Source organism: Cervus canadensis, chromosome 11 (assembly GCF_019320065.1).
Source record: "Cervus canadensis isolate Bull #8, Minnesota chromosome 11, ASM1932006v1, whole genome shotgun sequence".
Lineage (NCBI taxonomy): Eukaryota > Metazoa > Chordata > Mammalia > Artiodactyla > Cervidae > Cervus > Cervus canadensis.
Genome location: NC_057396.1, coordinates 26,727,052 through 26,745,848, shown reverse-complemented (window position 1 = coordinate 26,745,848; position 18,797 = coordinate 26,727,052). Strand labels below are relative to the sequence as shown.

Here is an 18,797-nt window from a genome sequence, read left to right as displayed (position 1 = left end):
GCAGCATACTGTATAAATATAGGTTTTATTAATAATGAGTGAAATCCCACAAATATAGTGGGCATCTCTGTGTGATGGGGAGAATCCGTGGCAGGGTAAGGAAGGTAGAGTGGTATGTGCACAGGAAGAAAAGGTGACAAGTGCCCTAGGGGAAGAGGAAATCAGAAGTAATGAGCCTGGACCCCAGCCATCCCAGGAAAGTCAGACGTGTTCTAGATGCATCTGTCACTCTGGTGCCCTGGCCATGCTGCTTTGACACCCAGGGCCCACCTTGGCTGATAGGAAGCAGGTAGCAGGACATGGACAGGAGTTTGAATGAGCCGCAAGTGGCCGTGAAAGGGGTGAGGGAGTGACATTGCCAGCTTGACACGCAAAAGAAGAGCCATGGCGAGGCGGGGACCATGTCCAACTTATGCTCACACTTTGTGCTTGTGTGGGGTCCTGAACTCCAGGGAGCTGGTACCCTATGTCACCCCAGGCTTGGGAAGGAGGGAAGACTGGGGGGTAGACACCTGCAGCTCCTGGAGACGGCCAGGGCAGCACCAGCCTCATCCTTAGAGTCAAAGTGGGGGCCCCAGGAAGAGGTTGGCATTGGCCTCCCCACAGCACCTGCCACCACCATGCCACTATCACCCTTCCTCTGAGCCATCGGGGGGACAGCGAGTGTGTGCAGGGTAGAGATTGCCTGTTTGTGTCGTGTGGATGTGCCTGTAACTCAGGAGAGGGGAGGGAGCACCGCGGGACCACATGAGCAGCAAGAAGGGAGGCTTGGGTCTTCGCTCACTCACCACTACCCCCTCCACCCCACCCCACCCTCACCCTGGAAGAAATCGTCTTCTCCACTTCCAGCAACAGATGGGAAAGAAACAGAGACATTATTGCAGAGGAGCCATAGGCCCAGCCCCTGCCAGAGGGGCCCGGGGGACAGCCCAAGGTGCCAGCCCTCTCCAACCCCTAGGACTGGGAGGGATGGTCCAGACAGATGCAAACACCTGTCTCCACAGATTGTCCAGATCAGCCAGGGTCTAGGGGGCGGAGAGAAGTAAGGAGAAGGAAGAAGAGGCTTCCAGAGCCTGTCCCTGCCCCGTTCCAACAGGACATCCAGGGGACCTCACCGGGACCCAGCCCTTGAACCCCAACCTTATAACAGCCAGTTTACAAACACTTGTGTGGTGGGACCCAAAAGGAGGGCCACTTTGGTCAATTGTGAGAGGGGGCCTGGAGAGCCTGGGGCTCCCAGACAGACAACAGAGGAGGGTGTCGGGGGCGGGGCAGGAAGGAGGGTGGCAGCCTCCTAGTGGTCTTTGCATGCAGGTGTTGGAGAGAGGAGGGAGGAAGCTACAGACCTCGTCAACTCGGAAAGACTCCTGGTCATGGCAGAGAGGCCTGGCACCCCCACCCCTAGGGCCAAGGCTGGGAGCGCAGTCCGACAGCCAGCCTGCAAAGGAGCTGAGAGGGGGAGGGCCCAAGTCTACAAGGTTAAAACAGTCCCGAAGGGCTGGGGCCCAGGCCAAGGCAAAGCTCTATCTCTCGGACTTGATTCGGTAGCGGAGCACAAGGTACGCCAGCAGCCGCAGGAACAGGAAGAAGATGCCCAAGGCCAGGAAGTCCATGTAGAGCTTGCCACCTTCAACATCCATGGCTCGGAGGATGCTCTGTGGCTTTTGGAAAGGGCAGTGTTCTGTCAGGCAGCTCAGGTCTTCTCTCCCCATGCCATATATGGTCAGCATCACACCCTCGAAGCCATACCTAGGCAATCACAGGCATCAGAGCAGGACAGAGCACAGGGCCCCTGCCACCTGGGCAAACTGCCAGAGGCCAGGTGCAATCTCTCACCTGGAGGCACGGCCTCCTGCAAGGAGGAGCAGGGGCAGATGGGAAGGGGAGGGGTACTGACCTAACATAGGAGAGGTAGGAGCTCCACTGCAGGTAACTGGGGATGGTTTTGTAGCTGACGAAAAAACCGGAGAACAGGAGGACAGGGACAGAGGTGACGGGACCCACAAAGGTGGCCACCTGCAGGGGAGGGAAGGGGACCGGGCCATCACAGGGGTGACCGGGACAAACTCAGGACTGGGGTTGGGGGGACCCGGGCTTCCCAGAGATCCATCCCATTCCTTAGGCCAGCCCCTGCTTCCTCCCACTAGACTTCGATCCCTCTCTTGGGGGTCCCCACGTGCCAGCCCCTCACCTGTAGGGAGCTAGAGGCAGCTCCAATCAGCATCCCCAAAGACTGGGCCACAAAGGCGGTGGAGGTAGCCAGGGCTAAGAAGAGCAGGAAGCGGCTGGTCTCAGCTGGCTGGCTTGTCATCCAGTACATGATACTGCAGTACACAGTTGGGAATATCACCTGGGGAGAAGGCACAGGGCTGGGCAGTGGCCAAGACCCTCAACTCCACCCAGGCAGGAGCCTTTAGGACCCCAATGCTAGAGTGTCCATGCCTGGTCCTCTGTCCTCCTGCTCATGTTGTCACATGAACTTGACATGTGTCCCCTTCCCTGGCTCTAATAACCTCATTCATCTTCCATCAGGCCCACTCAGGCCCATGCAGGTCTGGTGACTTCTTTGAAGATCCATCCCATCTGGACCAGCGGATCCCTTATACTGTTAATTACTTTACATATGAGCACCTTTTGTCCCACTGTACGTGCTAAGTCACTTCAATCGTGTCCAACTCTTTGCAACCCTATGGACCATAGCCCACCAGACTCCCCTGTCCATGGGATTCTCCAGGCAAGAATATCGGAGTGGGTTGCCATACCCTCCTTCAGGAGATCTTCCCAACCCAGGGACTGAACCTGTGTCTCTCATGTCTCCTGCATTGGCAGGTGGATTCTTTACCACGAGCACCACCTGGGGAGCCCTCTGTCCCCATCAGTTCCTGGGCAACAGGGACCGAGATACGAAGTACAGTAGTGAGGGCTGCTCCCTGGACAAGGCACTCAACCAAGAGGCAACCAGAAGCCAAGCCCCAGCTTGTACTCTTTTCACCCTGGCACAGTGCACCCTCGCCCTGGGGAAGGGACACCTCTTCTAATTTGCTCAAACGTACCCTGTGGATCATTGGTGACCCTGGTGCTTGGAAGAGGGTGGTGGTGGCCATAACAATCAAACCCAGCAAACATTATTGGATACTTCAGTATCCAAGCACTATTCTAAGTACTTTACCTGTATTAACTCATTTCATTCTCATAAACAATCACAAGGTAGATATTATCATCATTCTATTTTACAAATGGAGACACAGAGGGGTGCACTCAGCTCAGATCTCTCCTTGCTTCCCAAGGGCAAGTCAGCTCTTCTTTGAGTGTGTGTGGAAGGCAGGTGACAGTGAGATCTCTGCCCCCGGGAAGCAAAAAGAGATTAGGTGACTTGCCCAGTGTCTCACAGCTAACAAGGAGCAGCAAGGCTCCAGAGCCCACGCTGTTCTCTACTGCCTTGAGTAAGTGTCATTTGTAGGGCTATTATTTTCATCATGTGTTGTTTGTCCTCTCATTCCCACTGGAACATAAATTCCACAAGGTCAAGACTACTTCCGCCATGTTCACTGCTACATCCCCAGTGCCTGACAAAGAGCCTGGTGCATGGTTGGTACTCACCACCTCTTGCTAAGTGAGTAGAAGTGAAGGAAAGGATGGCACGTAACAAGGTTGGGGGGGGGGCAGGAAGCAAGGATGGAAGGAGCAAGACAGGAGGGAGGCAGCAGGGAGGTAGGAGGAAGAGGCTCACCTGGAAGGGCACATCAGCCATGGTCTTGGCCAGGAAATACACTTTGAGGCTGTACCAATAGTTGAGATGCTCCCTCAGGAAGACTGCCATCTCTAAGGGGACTGAAGACACAGGCTGATGAGGCATAGCACCCTGACCCTACCCCATGCTCCCCACGCCCGCCCATGCCCAGGGCATCTCAGCTCACAGGTGAGCACAGTTGGCATCATGGCGGCAAACATGAGGAAAAGAATGGAGAAGAAGAGGCAGCCGGTGTTGTTTAAGACCTTGTTGGCATCGTTGCCAGTTTGCAGGTAGAGGAGACCAATGAGCACGCCAATCCCCGCATGGGATATGAACCGTAGGTGGGTCAGGACCTGTGTGAGGGGTGATCATGACAGAGGATGGATCACAGGCTAGGGATGGGTGAGTCCACTTGCATAGGAACGTGGGTGTGCCCTCACAGGCACAGAGACCCACAGGAGCACTGGGGGCCGCTGGGAGAGGGACCCATCGCCATCTCCACTGCTGGGATCCTACACCACACACACCCAGGCCAACACCAGCCTCCCCCTCCTCCAACTTGATGTCTCACCATGTCCCTGAGGATGGACAGGAAACTCCTTTTGAAGAGGATGCAGAACTGCGTGAGGGAGCTGGTGGCAAAGGTGTGGCTTTCAACGGTATCCACTTCCTGGGGAGAGGAAATTGGATCAGGTGAGCCCACCCCACCCACCCACCACATAGCCAGCTCAGTTGGTGGGAAAACCACTGAGCCTGTCCCCAGGGACAAGGGTCCTCCCGGATTCTCCACCACTGAGCTGGGTACCTGGAAGCTGGCCTTAGAGGTGTGAATCAGAGTGAGATTCAGAGAGACACAAAGAGGGAGTAAACAGAAGTGGGGAGGGAGGAGACGGAAGAGGAGTCAAGGACACCTGTGGTGGCTACTAGTAGATCAGTTGTTTATTTTTAAACTTTATTTTATTTGACTGAGCTGCATGGCTTGTGGGATCTTAGTTCCCTGACCAGGGATTGAACCCACACCCTAGGCAGTGAAAGCAGAGAGTCTGAACCATTGAACTGCCAGGGAATTCCCCAGTCATTCTGGGGAAATTTTAATCCATTGAATACATTTATCCTAAGGGCATAATACCTTTATGCAACCAGTTTCACGATAATATTTTCAACAATGGTAATGATGACAACAGCAACAATAACCCTTCTGGTCCCCTGTGGTCACAGTATGTCATTTAAGGAAAAGAGCCAGCTAGAGTAGGAAGAGCTTTGTGTGACTAATCTAATTAGTCCTCCCAATAAGCCTGTGAAATAAGTCTCATCACCCCCAAGTTAAAGATGACAGTAAACCACATGGGCCATGAAGCGAGAGACAGATTCAACCTTGCTTACCAGGTGGCACTACAGTTGCTTGGTAAGAATTTGTTGAACAAATAAATGAATGAGAAAGCCGAAGCTCAGAGAGGTTAAGTAATGTGCCCAAGGTCACACCGCTAATAGTAGGTCTATTCCAAGTCCTGGTTCTTCCTAGTACCCAGGGGTTGGGAGGCCTCTGGGGCACAGCCTCTCTGGCCGGGCCATGTCCCTGGTCCTGTCTCCCCTCCCCAACTCTGCATCCTGCTCCCTCCACCCCTACTCACCAGAGGGCGAGGGGGACAGAGGGCGGGAACCTCATTCTTCTCAGGGCCACTGTTCTTCTCTGCCAGGGCACAGAGCCCATTCTGCACAGCCCTGAACAGCAGGGGGTTCAGGTCTCCATACTCGCCAGAGGCCACCTCGATGACTGGGGGACACAGAGGGGTGCACTCAGCTCAGATCTCTCCTTGCTTCCCAAGGGCAAGTCAGCTCTTCTTTGAGTGTGTGTGGAAGGCAGGTGACAGTGAGATCTCTGCCCCCGGGAGGTCCAAGGATATGATCTGGACCCCTAGGTTTGGCCCACCACCACATCCCAGCCTGGACCACCAGGCCCCTACTCACTGAAGTCAGCCGGGTTGTGGTACGTGGGGCAGTGCAAACCGAGCCCCTTCAGATAGGGAATCAGGTTGGTGACCATGCCCTTGAAGATGCACTGACCCTGGCTCAGGATGTAGAGCTGAGGTGGAAAAAGAAGGGCAAGGAAAATAGCACGAGTGGGTCAGGCAGGTCCCAGCACACCCTGACTGACCCCCAGCCCTGTCCCCATTGCTGGTCAGTCACCTTTGAGTCCCAGAGACCCTCACCTTGTCAAACATCTCAAAGAGCTTAGCACTGGGCTGGTGGATGGTGCAGATGATAGTTCGGCCCCCCTGGGCCAGGGACTTCATGAGGGACACCACTTGGAAAGAGGAGGCACTGTCCAGTCCACTGTCCAGAGAGAGGCCACCAGGGGGCAGGGTGAGGTGGGGATGGCCAAGGTAGTGTCTGGATGGGGCAGCTGCTATGAGGGCGAGGGAGCTGGCAGGAAGGGGGTCACTCTGGCCACCCCTATATCCCATCCACATTGTATGATTCAGGCGTTTGGAGGTAACAAGAAGCCCAGACTATGGATAGGTGCAACAAGCAATTATTAAGCACTTGTTGAATTCCAGCCACTGGGATTACAAAGACAAATAAATAAGACATAGACTCTGGTTGGAAGGGAGAGAGAGAGAGAAATGCACAGATCATTTGAGACAATGTGAACCATGCTGTAGAAATGGGGTGAAAAGTAGGGGAGAATTCACATCCGCTGTACAAAGGTTTGGGAGAGGGGTCAGGGGAGGTTCCTGAGTGAGGCTAGCAGAAGAAAGAGCTCAGCCAAGTGAGGGGGCAAGGGCAGGTGCAGTGGTGAAGGGCATTCCAGGCAGAAGACACAGCATGTGCAAGGCTCAGAGGCATGGAACACATGGCTTGACGAAGAGAATAATAAGCTATTCAATCTTATTAGAGCATAAAATACAAGACAGCATGAAGCAAGATGTGAGGCCAGAGAAGTAGGTTCAGCCCTGGACCTTGTAAGTCCTCTGCCTTTATTCTGAGGGCAAATGCGAATTGTTGCATGTTTTTAAACAGAGAAGTGAGTATTGCCAGACTTGTCTTTTAGAAAGTTCACTCTGGTTGCAGTTTGGAGGAAGGATGGGCTGGGAGAGACTGGAGACAAGGAGAGAGGAGTCTGTTGCAGAAATGCAGGCAAGAGTTGATGATATCCTAAATTTAGGCACTGGCACTAAGAATGGGGGTGGGGTGAATGTGAGAGATGGAGAAAGAAGGTAGACTCAGCAGGACTCTGATGGCTGTTGAGGAGAGAAGGATCGAGTGGCATCAGTCAGGGAGGACATGGGGATTTCTGTGAGGGTGAAGGATAGGGCTGCTAGGCAACAGGCTTGGCAGGGGTGCAGCCCTTCTCTGGCCTCAGGAGGCTACAAACACGTGATCTGGTCTCCAGCAGCGGAGCAGATGCAGCCTCCAGTTCTGGCTCTGGGCTGAGGGGAGGGGGCAGCCCAGTAGGAGAGGAGGGGAGAACAACCTGGTGGGTTCATCAAAGAACATGACAGGTGGGTTGTTGACCAGCTCCAGGGCGATGGACAGGCGCTTCCTCTGCCCGCCGGAGAGCAGGGCTGTCCTTGTGTGGGAGCAGGACAGCAGGCCAAGCGCCGTCAGGATCTCCGTCACCTGGCCCAGCCCCCCATACAGCCCAGGTCAGCTTCAGAGTCTCTGCTTCCCCCCAGCACCACCCCGATGTAGTTATGTATTCAAAAAATTTTTTTAATTGTTTTATTTTTTTGGCCACCCAGCACGGCATGTGGGATCTCAGTCCCCTGACCAGGGATGGAACCTGGGACCCCTGTAAGAGACGTGTGGAGTTTTAACCACTTGGCCACCAGGCAAGTCCCACCACCCCAATTTAAATAAGCATCTCCCTTAAACCCAGTGTCCCAGCCTTGGCCAACCCTCTCCTCCCACTCAAATCGAGGGCACCCCAGGTCTCAGGGCCTAGAAAGGGCAGCTGCCTTGTTTCCCCTCCCCACCCCACCGACTCACCAGTTCCTTCTTCACCTCCTGCTTCTCATTCAGTTTCAGGTTAGCAGAGACCTGGGGCCCAGAGACGGGGCAGATCAGACATGCAAGGGGGCAGACATGACCCCTTGGCCAATGGAAAGGGTGGGGACAGCAGGCGCTGGGGGACTGGGAGGGGACAACGGCTGTCCAGCTCTCACCATCATGGCTTCCAGCACCGTGAGGTGTGGCAGTAGGATGTCTTCCTGCATGATGTAACAGGACATCTTGCGGAAGGTCCTCAGTTCCCGCGGCTTCCCATTGACCAGGATCTGCCCCTTCATTCCAGACTCCCTGCAGGAACGTCGTCAGTTAGGGATGGAGGTCAGGGTCACTTCAGAACCTCTTCCGTGCTCCCCAGGGTACCTCTCTTCCTGGGTCCTGCCCCCATTCTACCCCAGCCTTGTCCTTACCTGTATCCTGCCAAGATGTTCATGAGCGTGGACTTGCCAGACCCTGAGGGGCCCATGATGCCAATCATCTCCTGGCAGCAGAATTTACCTGACAGGCACTTAAGGAGGGTCTTATAACCTGTAATGTGGGAGGTAGGAAGGAACTTTTGATCAGTGCTTCAATGAACAGAGACACCTCAGACTCTTAGCAGCCATGGCTATCAGTGAACTAGGCAGTCTCTACTCACTGTGGCTTGATTAGGATGGCAGAGTGACCCTCAGAGCCCCAGTGATGACCTGTACCCTCTCATTCTGTCCCCCCAGAAGCAACCACCACTCATGTCAACGTACCTGAGGTGACAGTGCTCTTCTGAAAGCCATGGGAAAATCCCCACATCCGATGGATGGGTATGGAGAGGGGACCCAACAGAAGACCCCACTTCTCTTCTACAAACACGGCGGTCACTCTCTTACCCACTCCGGGAAGACGTTTCCAATTTTCCAGTCTGAGCTAGGTAACTGTCCTCTATTCCCACAGCACTTCTCATATGCCAGCGTGTTTGTTGCTTGAGGTGCCTGGCCCTCAGCCCCCTCCCCCAGCCTCTTAGTCAGTGAGCTCTTGGGGACAGGGTCTGTGTGTGACTCATCTTTGTAACCTTAGCAGATTGGCTGGCACGTACTAGGTGCTCAATAAGTGTTTGTTCTGAATGTGTGTTCTCAGAGCCTTGGCCTCCTTCTAAAAGTCTTTCATCAGCGTGCTCTGTCTCCCCACCAGGCTTATGTCTGCAGCCCCTAATGTGGCCCAGTAAAATCTCACCTTTCACTCACTGGGAGGCAGCATATGCATTGAGAGTACACATTTGGAGTCAGTTGGATCTGTATTCAAATTCTGATTCCACACTCACCAGCTAGCTGTGTGACCTGCGGCAAGTTGCTTAACCTCCCTGAGCTCCAGGTGCCTCATTTGTAAGGTGCCTCATTGTAAGATAGATAGCATCTATCTCATTGGGTTGCTATAAAGGTTCAGTGAGATAATATATGTAAATAGGGCTTCCCTGGTGGCTTAGTGGTAAAGAATCCTCCAATGCAGGAGAAACAGGTTCGATCCCTATACTGGGAGGGTCCCACATCCAACGGAACACCTAAGCCTGTGCACCACAACTGCTGAGCCCACGTGCCACAGTTACTGAAGCTGCGCACCCTGGAGCCTGTGCTCTGCAACAGGAGAGGCTTCTGCAACGAGAGGCCCTCGCACCACAACCGGAGAGTGGCCCCTGCTTGCCACAACTAGAGAAAAGCCTGCACAGCAACAAAGACCCAGCACAGCCACGAATAAAGAAATATGTATATATATGTATGTAAAGTATATGACACAGTGCTTGGTACATAGAGCGCATTAAAAGCAAGTGGCATTTTAATGTTAATTCCATGTGATAATGCTTATTGATATATACTACATTCCAAACTCTGTATCAGACACTCAATTAAAAAAAAAAAAAAAAAAAAAACGAGGAAGACACAGTTCCTGCACTCAAGACAGTGATAGTCTAGGTAAAAGAGATGGACAAGAAAACATCTACGGGGACTTCCCTGGTGATCCTGTGGCCAAGACTCTGCACTCCCAATACAGGGGACCCAGTTTCGATCCCTGGTCAGAGAACTAGATCTCCCATGTCCCATCCAAGAGTTTGCATGCCACAACTAAAGATCCCACATGCCACAACGGAGACTGAAGATAGTACATGTGGCAACTAAGACCCAGGACAGTCACATGAATAACAAGTAATTGTTTAAAAAAGAAATCATCTATAGATCTGAAGAAAGATAAAGTAAGGGTTATCATAGAAGCATAAGTTTTGGGCAATGAGAATCTAGAAAATAGAACTGAAGAGGGTAGAGGGACAAGGGGGAGATCAGGAATGGCTTCATGGAAGAGGTGGCATTTGAGCTAAGTGTTGAAGAATGAGCAGCATTTCAAAATGGAAAAGGAAGGCAGAGGCTTTCCAGGCTTTGGGAGGGAAACGCTGCTGTCTAACAACATATATGTAATACAATCCAGGGAGCAGAGGGCAGAGATTCCACAGAGTCAACTGCCGAGGCAAGGGGATGGAGAGGAAAGATGAAGCCAAGGAGGCTGGCCTTGCCTGCCCTGCTTACAGGCCTGCCTCAGTGAGGTTGAAACACCAATCCCCGACAGCCAACACTCACTACCACTCTCTTCTGTCCCCTATGGAGCCCAATTCCCTCTTCATTCTACCTCATTAGCAGAGGCAGTGAAGGGATGTGATCTTTCACCCTCCCTCCACAGCACCCAGCTGTCCTTCTGAACACATTCCATCAGACAGGGGATCCTCTGGTGTCCACTGTGGGATCCTGATCATACTAACTGCCTGGATGGTGCTTTCTGGTTTACAAAGCTCGTTGCCTCAGTCACTGCCATAGCAACACGGATGAGGCAGCTAGGGCCCAGAGACATTCAGTGACACCCAAGGTCACACAACAAGGTCTTTACTTGGAGAAGGGACGTCGTGAATTCCGACCCTCTGCTTCAGTCATTGTCATCATCAATCAGAGAGACGTGTGGCTGTGCACACCAGCATATGCCTCTCAGAGCTACTCACGACAAGTGATTTCTTTTGCAGGGGAAGAAATTGGCAATGATGAACCTTCCCCTCATTTAATCACCGCCAAGCACTTGATTGAACTCTGATGTCAAATTCAAATATCATCTTAATGCTTGCCTTTCACAAAGCATTTTCATGGCTAACGTCTCAGCTAAGCTGCACAAGCCCATGTGGTGGGTATTCTTATCATCCCTGTTTACAGGTGAGGAAAGTGAGAGCAAGAGAGGGTAGGCAGTCTGCTCAAGATCACGCAGCTTACAAGTGGCTAAGAACCTATGTCTTGGGACTCCTGCTGGACCCCAGCTGCTCAACCTGGGAAGGGCCTGCCTCCCAGGCTTTCAGGATGGAGACCCACCAGAGTTCTAGTCCTGCCTCCATCAGTAACTCTCTTTGCAATTTTATGAAGTCACTTACTCTTTCAGGGCCTCCATTTCCTCACCTGTAATATAAGGATAGTAGTATCTCCTCCCAAGGACAAAATAAGGTTATTATGACTATTAACTGAGATTAATAATAATTAATAGAAAAGTGTTTTGACTATCAAGAAATGTCATATATAATTAGGAGAGGCAGGTGACAAATTCTGACTTGGGAAAGTCAGAATCTCCCTTTCTCCATGCCCCTTATTCTTTTTCCTCTTGAAATGAATGAATGTGCCTGTGTGCTCAGTCGTGTTCAACTCTTTGTGACCCCATGAACTGTGGCCCACCAAGCTCCTCTGTCCATGGGGATTCTCTAGGCAAGAATACTAGAGTGGGTTGCCATTTCCTTCTCCAGGTGATCTTTCCGACTCAGGAATCAAACCCATGTCTCCTGTGTCTCCTGCATCGAGAGGCAGATTCTTTACCACTGCCTCTAATTGCTCTCTGTCCTCCAAAGAAAGGGACAGGGATTCACGTGAGAAAAGCAGGCAGAGAGAGGAGTACAGAAGGCAGAGAGAGGGACGAGGGATGCAAAAGATGGCAGAATGGCCAGTAGAACAGAATGGGGCTGGCAAGGGCAAAGGAGGGCAGGACCTGGTCTGCTGCTGCTACTGCTAAGTCGCTTCAGACGTGTCCAACTCTGTGCGACCGCATAGATGGCAGCCCACCAGGCTCTGCCGTCCCTGGGATTCTCCAGGCAAGAACACTGGAGTGGGTTGCCATTTCCTTCTCCAATGCATGAAAGTGAAAAGTGAAAGTGAAGTTGCTCAGTTGTCTGACTCTTCGCAATCCCATGGACTGCAGCCTACCAGGCTCCTCCGTCCATGGGATTTTCCAGGCAAGAGTACTGGAGTGGGGTGCCATCGCCTTCTCCAGGACCTGGTCAGGGGTGCCCATTTGTGGCTGGTGAGTTGAGTTGAAGCCACCAGAGAGTTGGCCCATCTAGACACTTCTTTTGTATTTTCATTTCTCCTAAAACTGAAAGTGTTAGTTGCTCAGTCATGTCCAACTCTTTGCGGTCCCATGGACTGTACCACCCACACTCCTCTGTCCATGGAATTCTCCAGGCCAGAATACTGAAGGAGGTAGCCATTCCCTTCTCCAGGGGATCTTCCCAACCCAGGGATCGAACCCCGGTCTCCCACATTGCAGGCAGATTCTTTACCATCTGAGCCACCAGAGAAGTCCTTAAAACTGAAGGTTAAGGAGAAGGAAATGGCAACCCGCTCCAGTGTTCTTGCCTGGAGAATCCCAGGGACAGAGGAGCCTGGCGGGCTACAGTCCACAGGGTTGCAAAGAGTTGGACACGACTGACTAACTATACTTACTAACTTACACTTACTTACTTACTTATAGGGACAACAGATATTATGATTAAAGTAGAGGCCTTGACTAATTTCACAAAACAGGCCCTCCTAGATAGAACAAAAGCCATCCAAGACTTAAATGAGGAGCAAAGCCAAATGAGAAAAGCGGTAATTCAAAATAGAATGGCTTTGGACATACTCACAGCTGCTCAAGGAGGGACCTGTGCTATAATTAAGGTTGAATGTTGTGTATGCATTCCTGACTTACCTGGCAATGTATCACTGCTTTAGATGACATGAAAAACCAGGTAAAAGCAATGTCAAATGAAAACATTCCTTTCTGGACTTCAGTCCTATCTTGGGTGAAGGGCGATTGGTGGAAAACTATATTTACCATTGTTATAGTTGCCTTGATATTTCTGCTTTGTGGACCCTGAATTTTACAATGTATTATGAACTTTGTAACCCGAAGGTTGATGTCATTCTCCTAAATTGGCGGTCAGAGAGCCAGGGTGCAATATATCCCTATAAATGATGCTCATAATATGAGTTAAGAGCATCAAGAAGGGGGAATGAAGGAGGAAACAGACAGAGCTGGACTCCATCCTAGGCCAGGCTGTGAACATTAGGCTACACGCATGGTCACCCTCCCAAAGGACTCTGAACTTTGTGCCGGGTGTCTATAGAGATGGCATACAAATGGAAAATCAGACTCCCTAGATAAAAGCGCCTCAGGACTTGTACTTGGATTCTCTGTTGCCTAAAACAATACGCTAATTATCTCTGTAACAGAACAAAGTGGTAAATTCCATTATGTTTATTGGGCTATGACCACAGGCCTATTGGTAAATATCCACTATTTAGCTAGTCTTGCGACACATGAATCATGGGTTAACTTTGATCGTATCTCTCTTTTACCTAGTCCAGACTAGTTTCAAGGAATTTGGGGAGGTGGGTTTGAGCAAGTACACTTAGGGTATATAATGTTTTCTCAAAAACTGGTCGGGGTCCTTGGCTAAGAGGAGACTCTGCCTTGGGCCTGCCAGTGTAATAAACTGCACTCTATTAAAACAAACAAACAAACAAACAAAAAAACTGAGGGTTAAGGAAATAACAGGTACCTCCTGATTGTGCCCAAAACTGGCCTCAGGACCGAGGGCACTGAGCAGAGAGCCCAGATATCTCAAAGTCTAGTGACTCAGACCCTGTGATCTTTTGGTCGCTCATGGAAGTGAGGGTAGGGAGTGCAGAGAGAGTATAGGCTCAGCTCTGCTCAGAAGCACCCCAAACATTTATTAAACCTCAGAGAAGAATGTCCCAGCTCCACCCCTGATCCACACCCAGGCTCTAGGGAAACCCCAGCTTCTCTATTCCCAGCTCAACCTGCCCAGGGCAGGGGGATGAGGTGAAGAGCAAAAGATGGGAGATGGTGAGGATTCAGAGAATTTGGAGTCGCAGGCAATCCCATTACCCACCTGTCTTAAATAGAGAAGCAGTGCAGATGGGAATGCTTAACAGGGAAGATAAGAGAAAGAAAGGAACACTGCAAGGAGAGCTGGGAAACCTGGCTTCTGGTCCTCACACTGCCACTTATTAGCTGTGTGACATCGGTCAAGTTACTCAACTTTTTGGGGCCTCAGTTTTCATAAGAGCAACATAGAGAGGGCTTCCCAGGTAGCTCAGAAGTAAAGAATCCACCTGCAAAGCAGGAGACCCAGGTTTTATTCCTGAGTTGGGCAAATCTGGAGAAAGAAATTGCAACCCAGGCCAATTTGCCTGGGAAATCCCATGGACAGAGGAACCTGGAGGGCTACAGTCCATGGGCTCTCAAAAGAGTCGAACAAGACTTAGCAACTAAACAACAAGATGTCACCTATCCTACCAACCCTTCACCCTCCCTGCCTTGGAGAACTTTGGCAAGAATGAAGTAAGAAGACAGGAATGAGAACATCTTTTAAAATTAGCAGTGCTCCATAGGTCCAAGGATTTTTGCTAACCACTGAGGACAACCGCTGCCACACAGCCCAGACTTTCTCAAATCCACCTTAGAAGGCAGGAGCTCCACCTGAAACAAAGAAGGACAACGCCTCAAGGACCAGGAACAGAAGCGTCAACTCAGAAGAGGAAATAACCCACTGAACCTCGTGTCCCATGGTGTTTACAGGTGTGAAGGGAGCTCAGACCCTGGCACCTCAGCTGTCTGCAGAGTGAATGAGGGGCTGAGATTTTAGTGGACTGGCTCCTGCAGGATTTGCAGAACAGGGGACAAACCCAGGCCTCCTGTTCCAGAAGGGGCAACTCATAGGGGCCCACAGTTCCCCACCAGACTGCTCCCTTACCCCGTTTGCGCCAGCAGGGCCCCTCCCTCACGGAATAGGACAGCTCCACGAACTCAATGTCCACCGCTGAGCGCTTGGGTAGGTGGGAGAAGCGCTGGGCTTCGGTGATGTCGTTCTCCACCTTCTTCAGGTGCGTGGTCAGCACAGGGGGCTCCGCCCCGTCTTCCAGCGCCACGGCCATGGCCACAGCTCCAGGTCGTAGTCCACAGGCCACGGCCTCCAGAGTCTTCTCCGCCATCACGCCAAGTCCGGCCTGAAGGGAGAGGCCCTGCTCAGTTTGGGGCAGACCTCCATCCCTGGCTCGGAGCTCCCGTGCTTTCTCCTGTGCCCTCGCCTCCCCGCCTCCTTCTCAGGGTAGATCGGCTACCGGAAGCTCCAGCGTCCTACCTCCAGAGCATCTGCCCTCCACCGACCACCACTCCCAGCGCAGTTATGTTCAGTTCCCACCTCTCCACGGTCCCGGGCAGCCCCAGCCCCAGCCAGACCCCTCGAAGTCCACACCCGCTCCCTCCTCCTCGCGGAGGTTCTAATCTCCTTACCCCGCAGGCCAGCAGTCTCTGGGGACAGGATAGGGCGCGGAGGGGTGGGGGGTGGGGGCTGTGCAGAAAGGGCGGCTGGTAGAGGCTGCCTGCTCGGAAATCAGGGTAGCAGGATGGACCAGGCAAAGGCGGAGGAAGAGGATGCTCTGGGCCTCCCGCTGCGCCTCCCTCCCCATCTCTAGGCGAGGTGCCCTGGCCAGTCCCTCCTGCCGGCGGCCCTGGGTCCGCGCGCCCTGGGCTCTCGCCTCAAACGGGCTCACCACCCGGACTCAAAACCCACACTGCCAACTAAGCTCCGCATTGGGGGTCATTCCCCTCCCATCTTCCGCAAGCCTGGTCACCTTGAGGCTCCCCGGGCTGGTGCAGAGCTGAGATGATGAGCGCTGCCACGGGCTGAGGATGGAAACGCTAGGTCCTCCTTACCTGCCTCTGGCTGCGGCACTGGGCCCGGTGTCCCGGCTCCCGAACCCGGCGGCCGGGCCGGGGCGGGGCCAGAGTGGGGCAGGAGACAGGGGAGAGCTCGAGCCTCAGGTCAGAAAAGAGATGACAAGTCTGGGGAGGGGCGACTGGGGCGTGCCCCTTCCCCTCTCGGCCGTGCACACCCGGTTCCCTAAGCCCGATCTTTGGTGGCTTGTCCTCCCGAAGCCGCCGGGCGACTGCGCTCTCGCCCAAGCTGCTACCAGCCGGTCCTGCGCTTCTTAAAGGGCCCACGCCGCCCCGCAGCCAGCGGGGAGCGAGGATGGCCAAGGGGAGAGAAGCGCCGGCTACTCGGCTACTCGCGGTGCGGGAGAGAGTGCAAGTGTGGACCCAGGACTGGGGATTGGTGGCAAAAGGCCGACTCTGAGGCGGTGAAGAGAGCTGAAGTCGCTCAGTGGAGACAGGTCCCTGAATTTCAGACTATACAATGGTGGTGGGGGAGGCGGGGTGCAGATTCCGTCACTCTCAGGGGATTGTGGAGCTGCAAGCCTGTCTGCATCACCACCCATCAATTTCCCTCAATTCTGGCCCTTGAGCTCAGCATCCCCCAGGAATTCCCAAGCAAGAGTCTTGGGACATCCTCCCCACCTCCCCTTTCCCTCTCTGAGGGCCAGGAGACCAGTCAAAAAGGGACAGAGCTGCTTTTGGAGAATTCAGAGGCAGCTCCAAGGTTAAACCGGTACCCAGAGCCCAGCCTGCTCCTGTCATCCACTCTTTGCAACCCCGTGGACTGCAGCCAGTCAGGCTCCTCTGTCCCTGGGACATTCTCACCCCCACCCCAAGCAAGAATCCTGGAATGGGTTGCCATTTCCTTCTCCATTTCCAACTGTAGAAATCTCGGTTCTCCCAGGCAAATTTGGGCCTTTAAGACAGACAGCGCCTGATGCTGGAGGTACATGTGTGCCAGGGCGTAGAGCAGAACACTGTGTTTGGCATCTTCTCACACACATGTGCATCCTCACCCTCACCCTACAAGCCTGTAAGACTCCAAGGCACTCCAGGGGCTTCCCCCTGCCCTGTGCCTTTCTGAGGCATCTCGTCCTGGCCCCAGCCTGCCCCAGCCCCAGTCTTCAAGGGGGTAAGTAGGTTAGCCAGCTGAGACACGTGACCTGAGCTTTTAAGTTCCTACCTGTCACATAGCAAAGATGGATGGGAGGGGAGGCTGCTGCCACTGCTGAGGCTTCTCCTTACCGCAGCAGACGAGAGGTTACTAGCAGTCAAACCTCTCCTCCGCGGGTTCCCCACCCTCCTCCAGCCTCTCTGCAGCCTGCAGACATCTCCAGGCCCCGCCCTGTGACTTAGAGTTGCAAACACATTTCAGGTCCAGCCCTCTCTACCTTCCTCTGATCCCATGCCCCACATCACCACTGTTCCTCAGGACCCTCTATTCTCCCAGGTAACCTCCAGTCCTCTACTATAGGCTCCCCCCTCCAATAGTTGCATTATCTCATTTAATTCTCACCCTACTAGGCAGGTGTTACAACAACTCTTTACAGATGAAGAAGCTGAGGCATAAGTTTCTGAGGTTTCTGAGGTGAAGCCATGTGCCAAGAAGCCATGTGCCAAATCTAATTGGTAGCAGAATAGGGCTTAAACCCTAAAGCCCTCACTTCTACCCACTCTGCTATGAAGCCCCTGGAAACCCTGTTCCAGGACTGTCTCCCTCCACTCTCTGGACGGGCTGTTCATAACCTCCACAGCTTAAGGACATTCTCCTCCATATGACTTGACAATTTTCAGGAAAACTTCTTCCCCTTCCTTAGGAATGCTCTGTCCCCATTCCTCAGGATAGACTTCCCTATCCTCAGAGATCAACATTCCCAAATCTTCTACCAGCTTTCCACCCTGTGTGATTCACATCCCCGGCCCCAGAGCAGTGGTCCCCAGCTTTGGTTGAGACACAGCATCACTTGGGGATTTTCAAAAGATGCTTAGATAACACTCTAAAGCAGTTCATGCTGATCTCTAAGGTTGGATCCAGGCATTAGTATTTTTAAATGCTCTCCAACTGATCCCACTGAGCTGGCCAAGTTGAGAGCCACTACCCTAGATGAAGCTGCCAATTCCCTGGGTTAGAACACCTGTCATTAAAACAAACAAAGATGGGCTTCTTTTTTTAGGCTTTTATCTTCGGAATACAGTGTCTGGATTTTCCAAAGGTATTGGCATATCCCAATGATCTCTGTCAAGTTTTAGGGTGTGATAACTTAGGAATTAATATGATTTGAACTTGATAAGCTTTTAGAGAACTAGACATCCCATCTCCTGACCCTAAACAGGATCCTACAGTGAACTGCTTGAGGAAATTGGATCTTAAAGATTACAGGTGGCAAACTTTGAAGTGCACTCCATTGAAGATCAAAGAGGCCCAACTAAAACAGCTGTGGCATCACAGCTGTGGATTGAGCAGAACTTTTTGTAAGGGCTGCCTTGAAGATGACAACTTTGGAGGAACTATGGTGACTGACAGTGGAAAGAATCAGGACATGTGAAAATCCTTAAAAAATTATTGACTTAAATAACTTTGCCTATGTTATGAATAAAAAGAAACCTTTGTGCAGAAAAAAAGAAAAAAAGAAGAAGAACACCTGTCATGTGCCTACTAAACGCCTGTCTCTTCCCTGGGATGTTCTCTAGGACACAGGACACCCTCTCCCATTTTGTGAACACTTCTTTCATGTCCTGAATTTGGAGTTGGAAGATATGCATTCTACCCGTGGTGCTTTCACTAATTCTGTACTGAAGCAAATTTCTCCACCTCTCTGAGCATCATTCAAGTTGTGGGGATGATAAAAATCCAGCATGTCTACCTCAGAAGGTTCTTATGAGATTCAAGTGTTCAAGTGCCTAGATTGGTGATTTTTCATTCTCAAAAACAGATCATATATCCTTACTCTCTAAGTCTTACTTTCTAAGTCAGACTTATCATGGTTCAAGGTCATTTCATTTTCCCCAGAAG

The 18,797-nt window shown here is 52.1% G+C and overlaps 1 protein-coding gene across 5 annotated transcripts; it reads right to left on the bottom strand.

Moving 5' to 3' along the window:
• Positions 1–6: 6 nt before the first annotated feature.
• ABCG4 (ATP binding cassette subfamily G member 4) lies at positions 7–17,055 on the bottom strand. Of its 5 annotated transcripts, none has more exons than XM_043482601.1 (15): positions 16,968–17,055; positions 14,823–15,075; positions 8,152–8,269; positions 7,900–8,032; positions 7,724–7,774; positions 7,209–7,354; positions 5,944–6,067; positions 5,702–5,816; positions 5,365–5,507; positions 4,305–4,403; positions 3,918–4,086; positions 3,731–3,831; positions 2,192–2,350; positions 1,898–2,016; positions 7–1,749 (listed from the first exon to the last, which is right to left on the bottom strand). In XM_043482601.1, the coding sequence occupies exons 2-15, from the start codon at positions 15,058–15,060 to the stop codon at positions 1,524–1,526; spliced, it is 1,941 nt and encodes a 646-aa protein (XP_043338536.1). In that variant the 5' UTR covers positions 15,061–15,075; positions 16,968–17,055; the 3' UTR covers positions 7–1,523. The 5 variants fall into 5 exon arrangements, with proteins under 5 accessions (XP_043338536.1, XP_043338538.1, XP_043338535.1 ...); XM_043482603.1 differs by lacking the exon at positions 16,968–17,055 and adding an exon at positions 15,785–16,040; XM_043482600.1 differs by lacking the exon at positions 16,968–17,055 and adding an exon at positions 15,703–16,025.
• Positions 17,056–18,797: the final 1,742 nt, after the last annotated feature.

Bases quoted from the DNA above. Each gene is read 5' to 3' on its own strand.
- ABCG4 (XM_043482601.1), bottom strand. From the start codon at position 15,060: ATGGCGGAGAAGACTCTGGAGGCCGTGGCCTGTGGACTACGACCTGGA. The intron at 5,508-5,701 runs GTGAGTAGGGGC...TGTGTCCCCCAG, and splicing joins CCACAACCCGGCTGACTTCA to TCATCGAGGTGGCCTCTGGC. The intron at 2,351-3,730 runs GTGAGCCTCTTC...CCTTCTCCCCAG, and splicing joins TGGCTGATGTGCCCTTCCAG to GTGATATTCCCAACTGTGTA.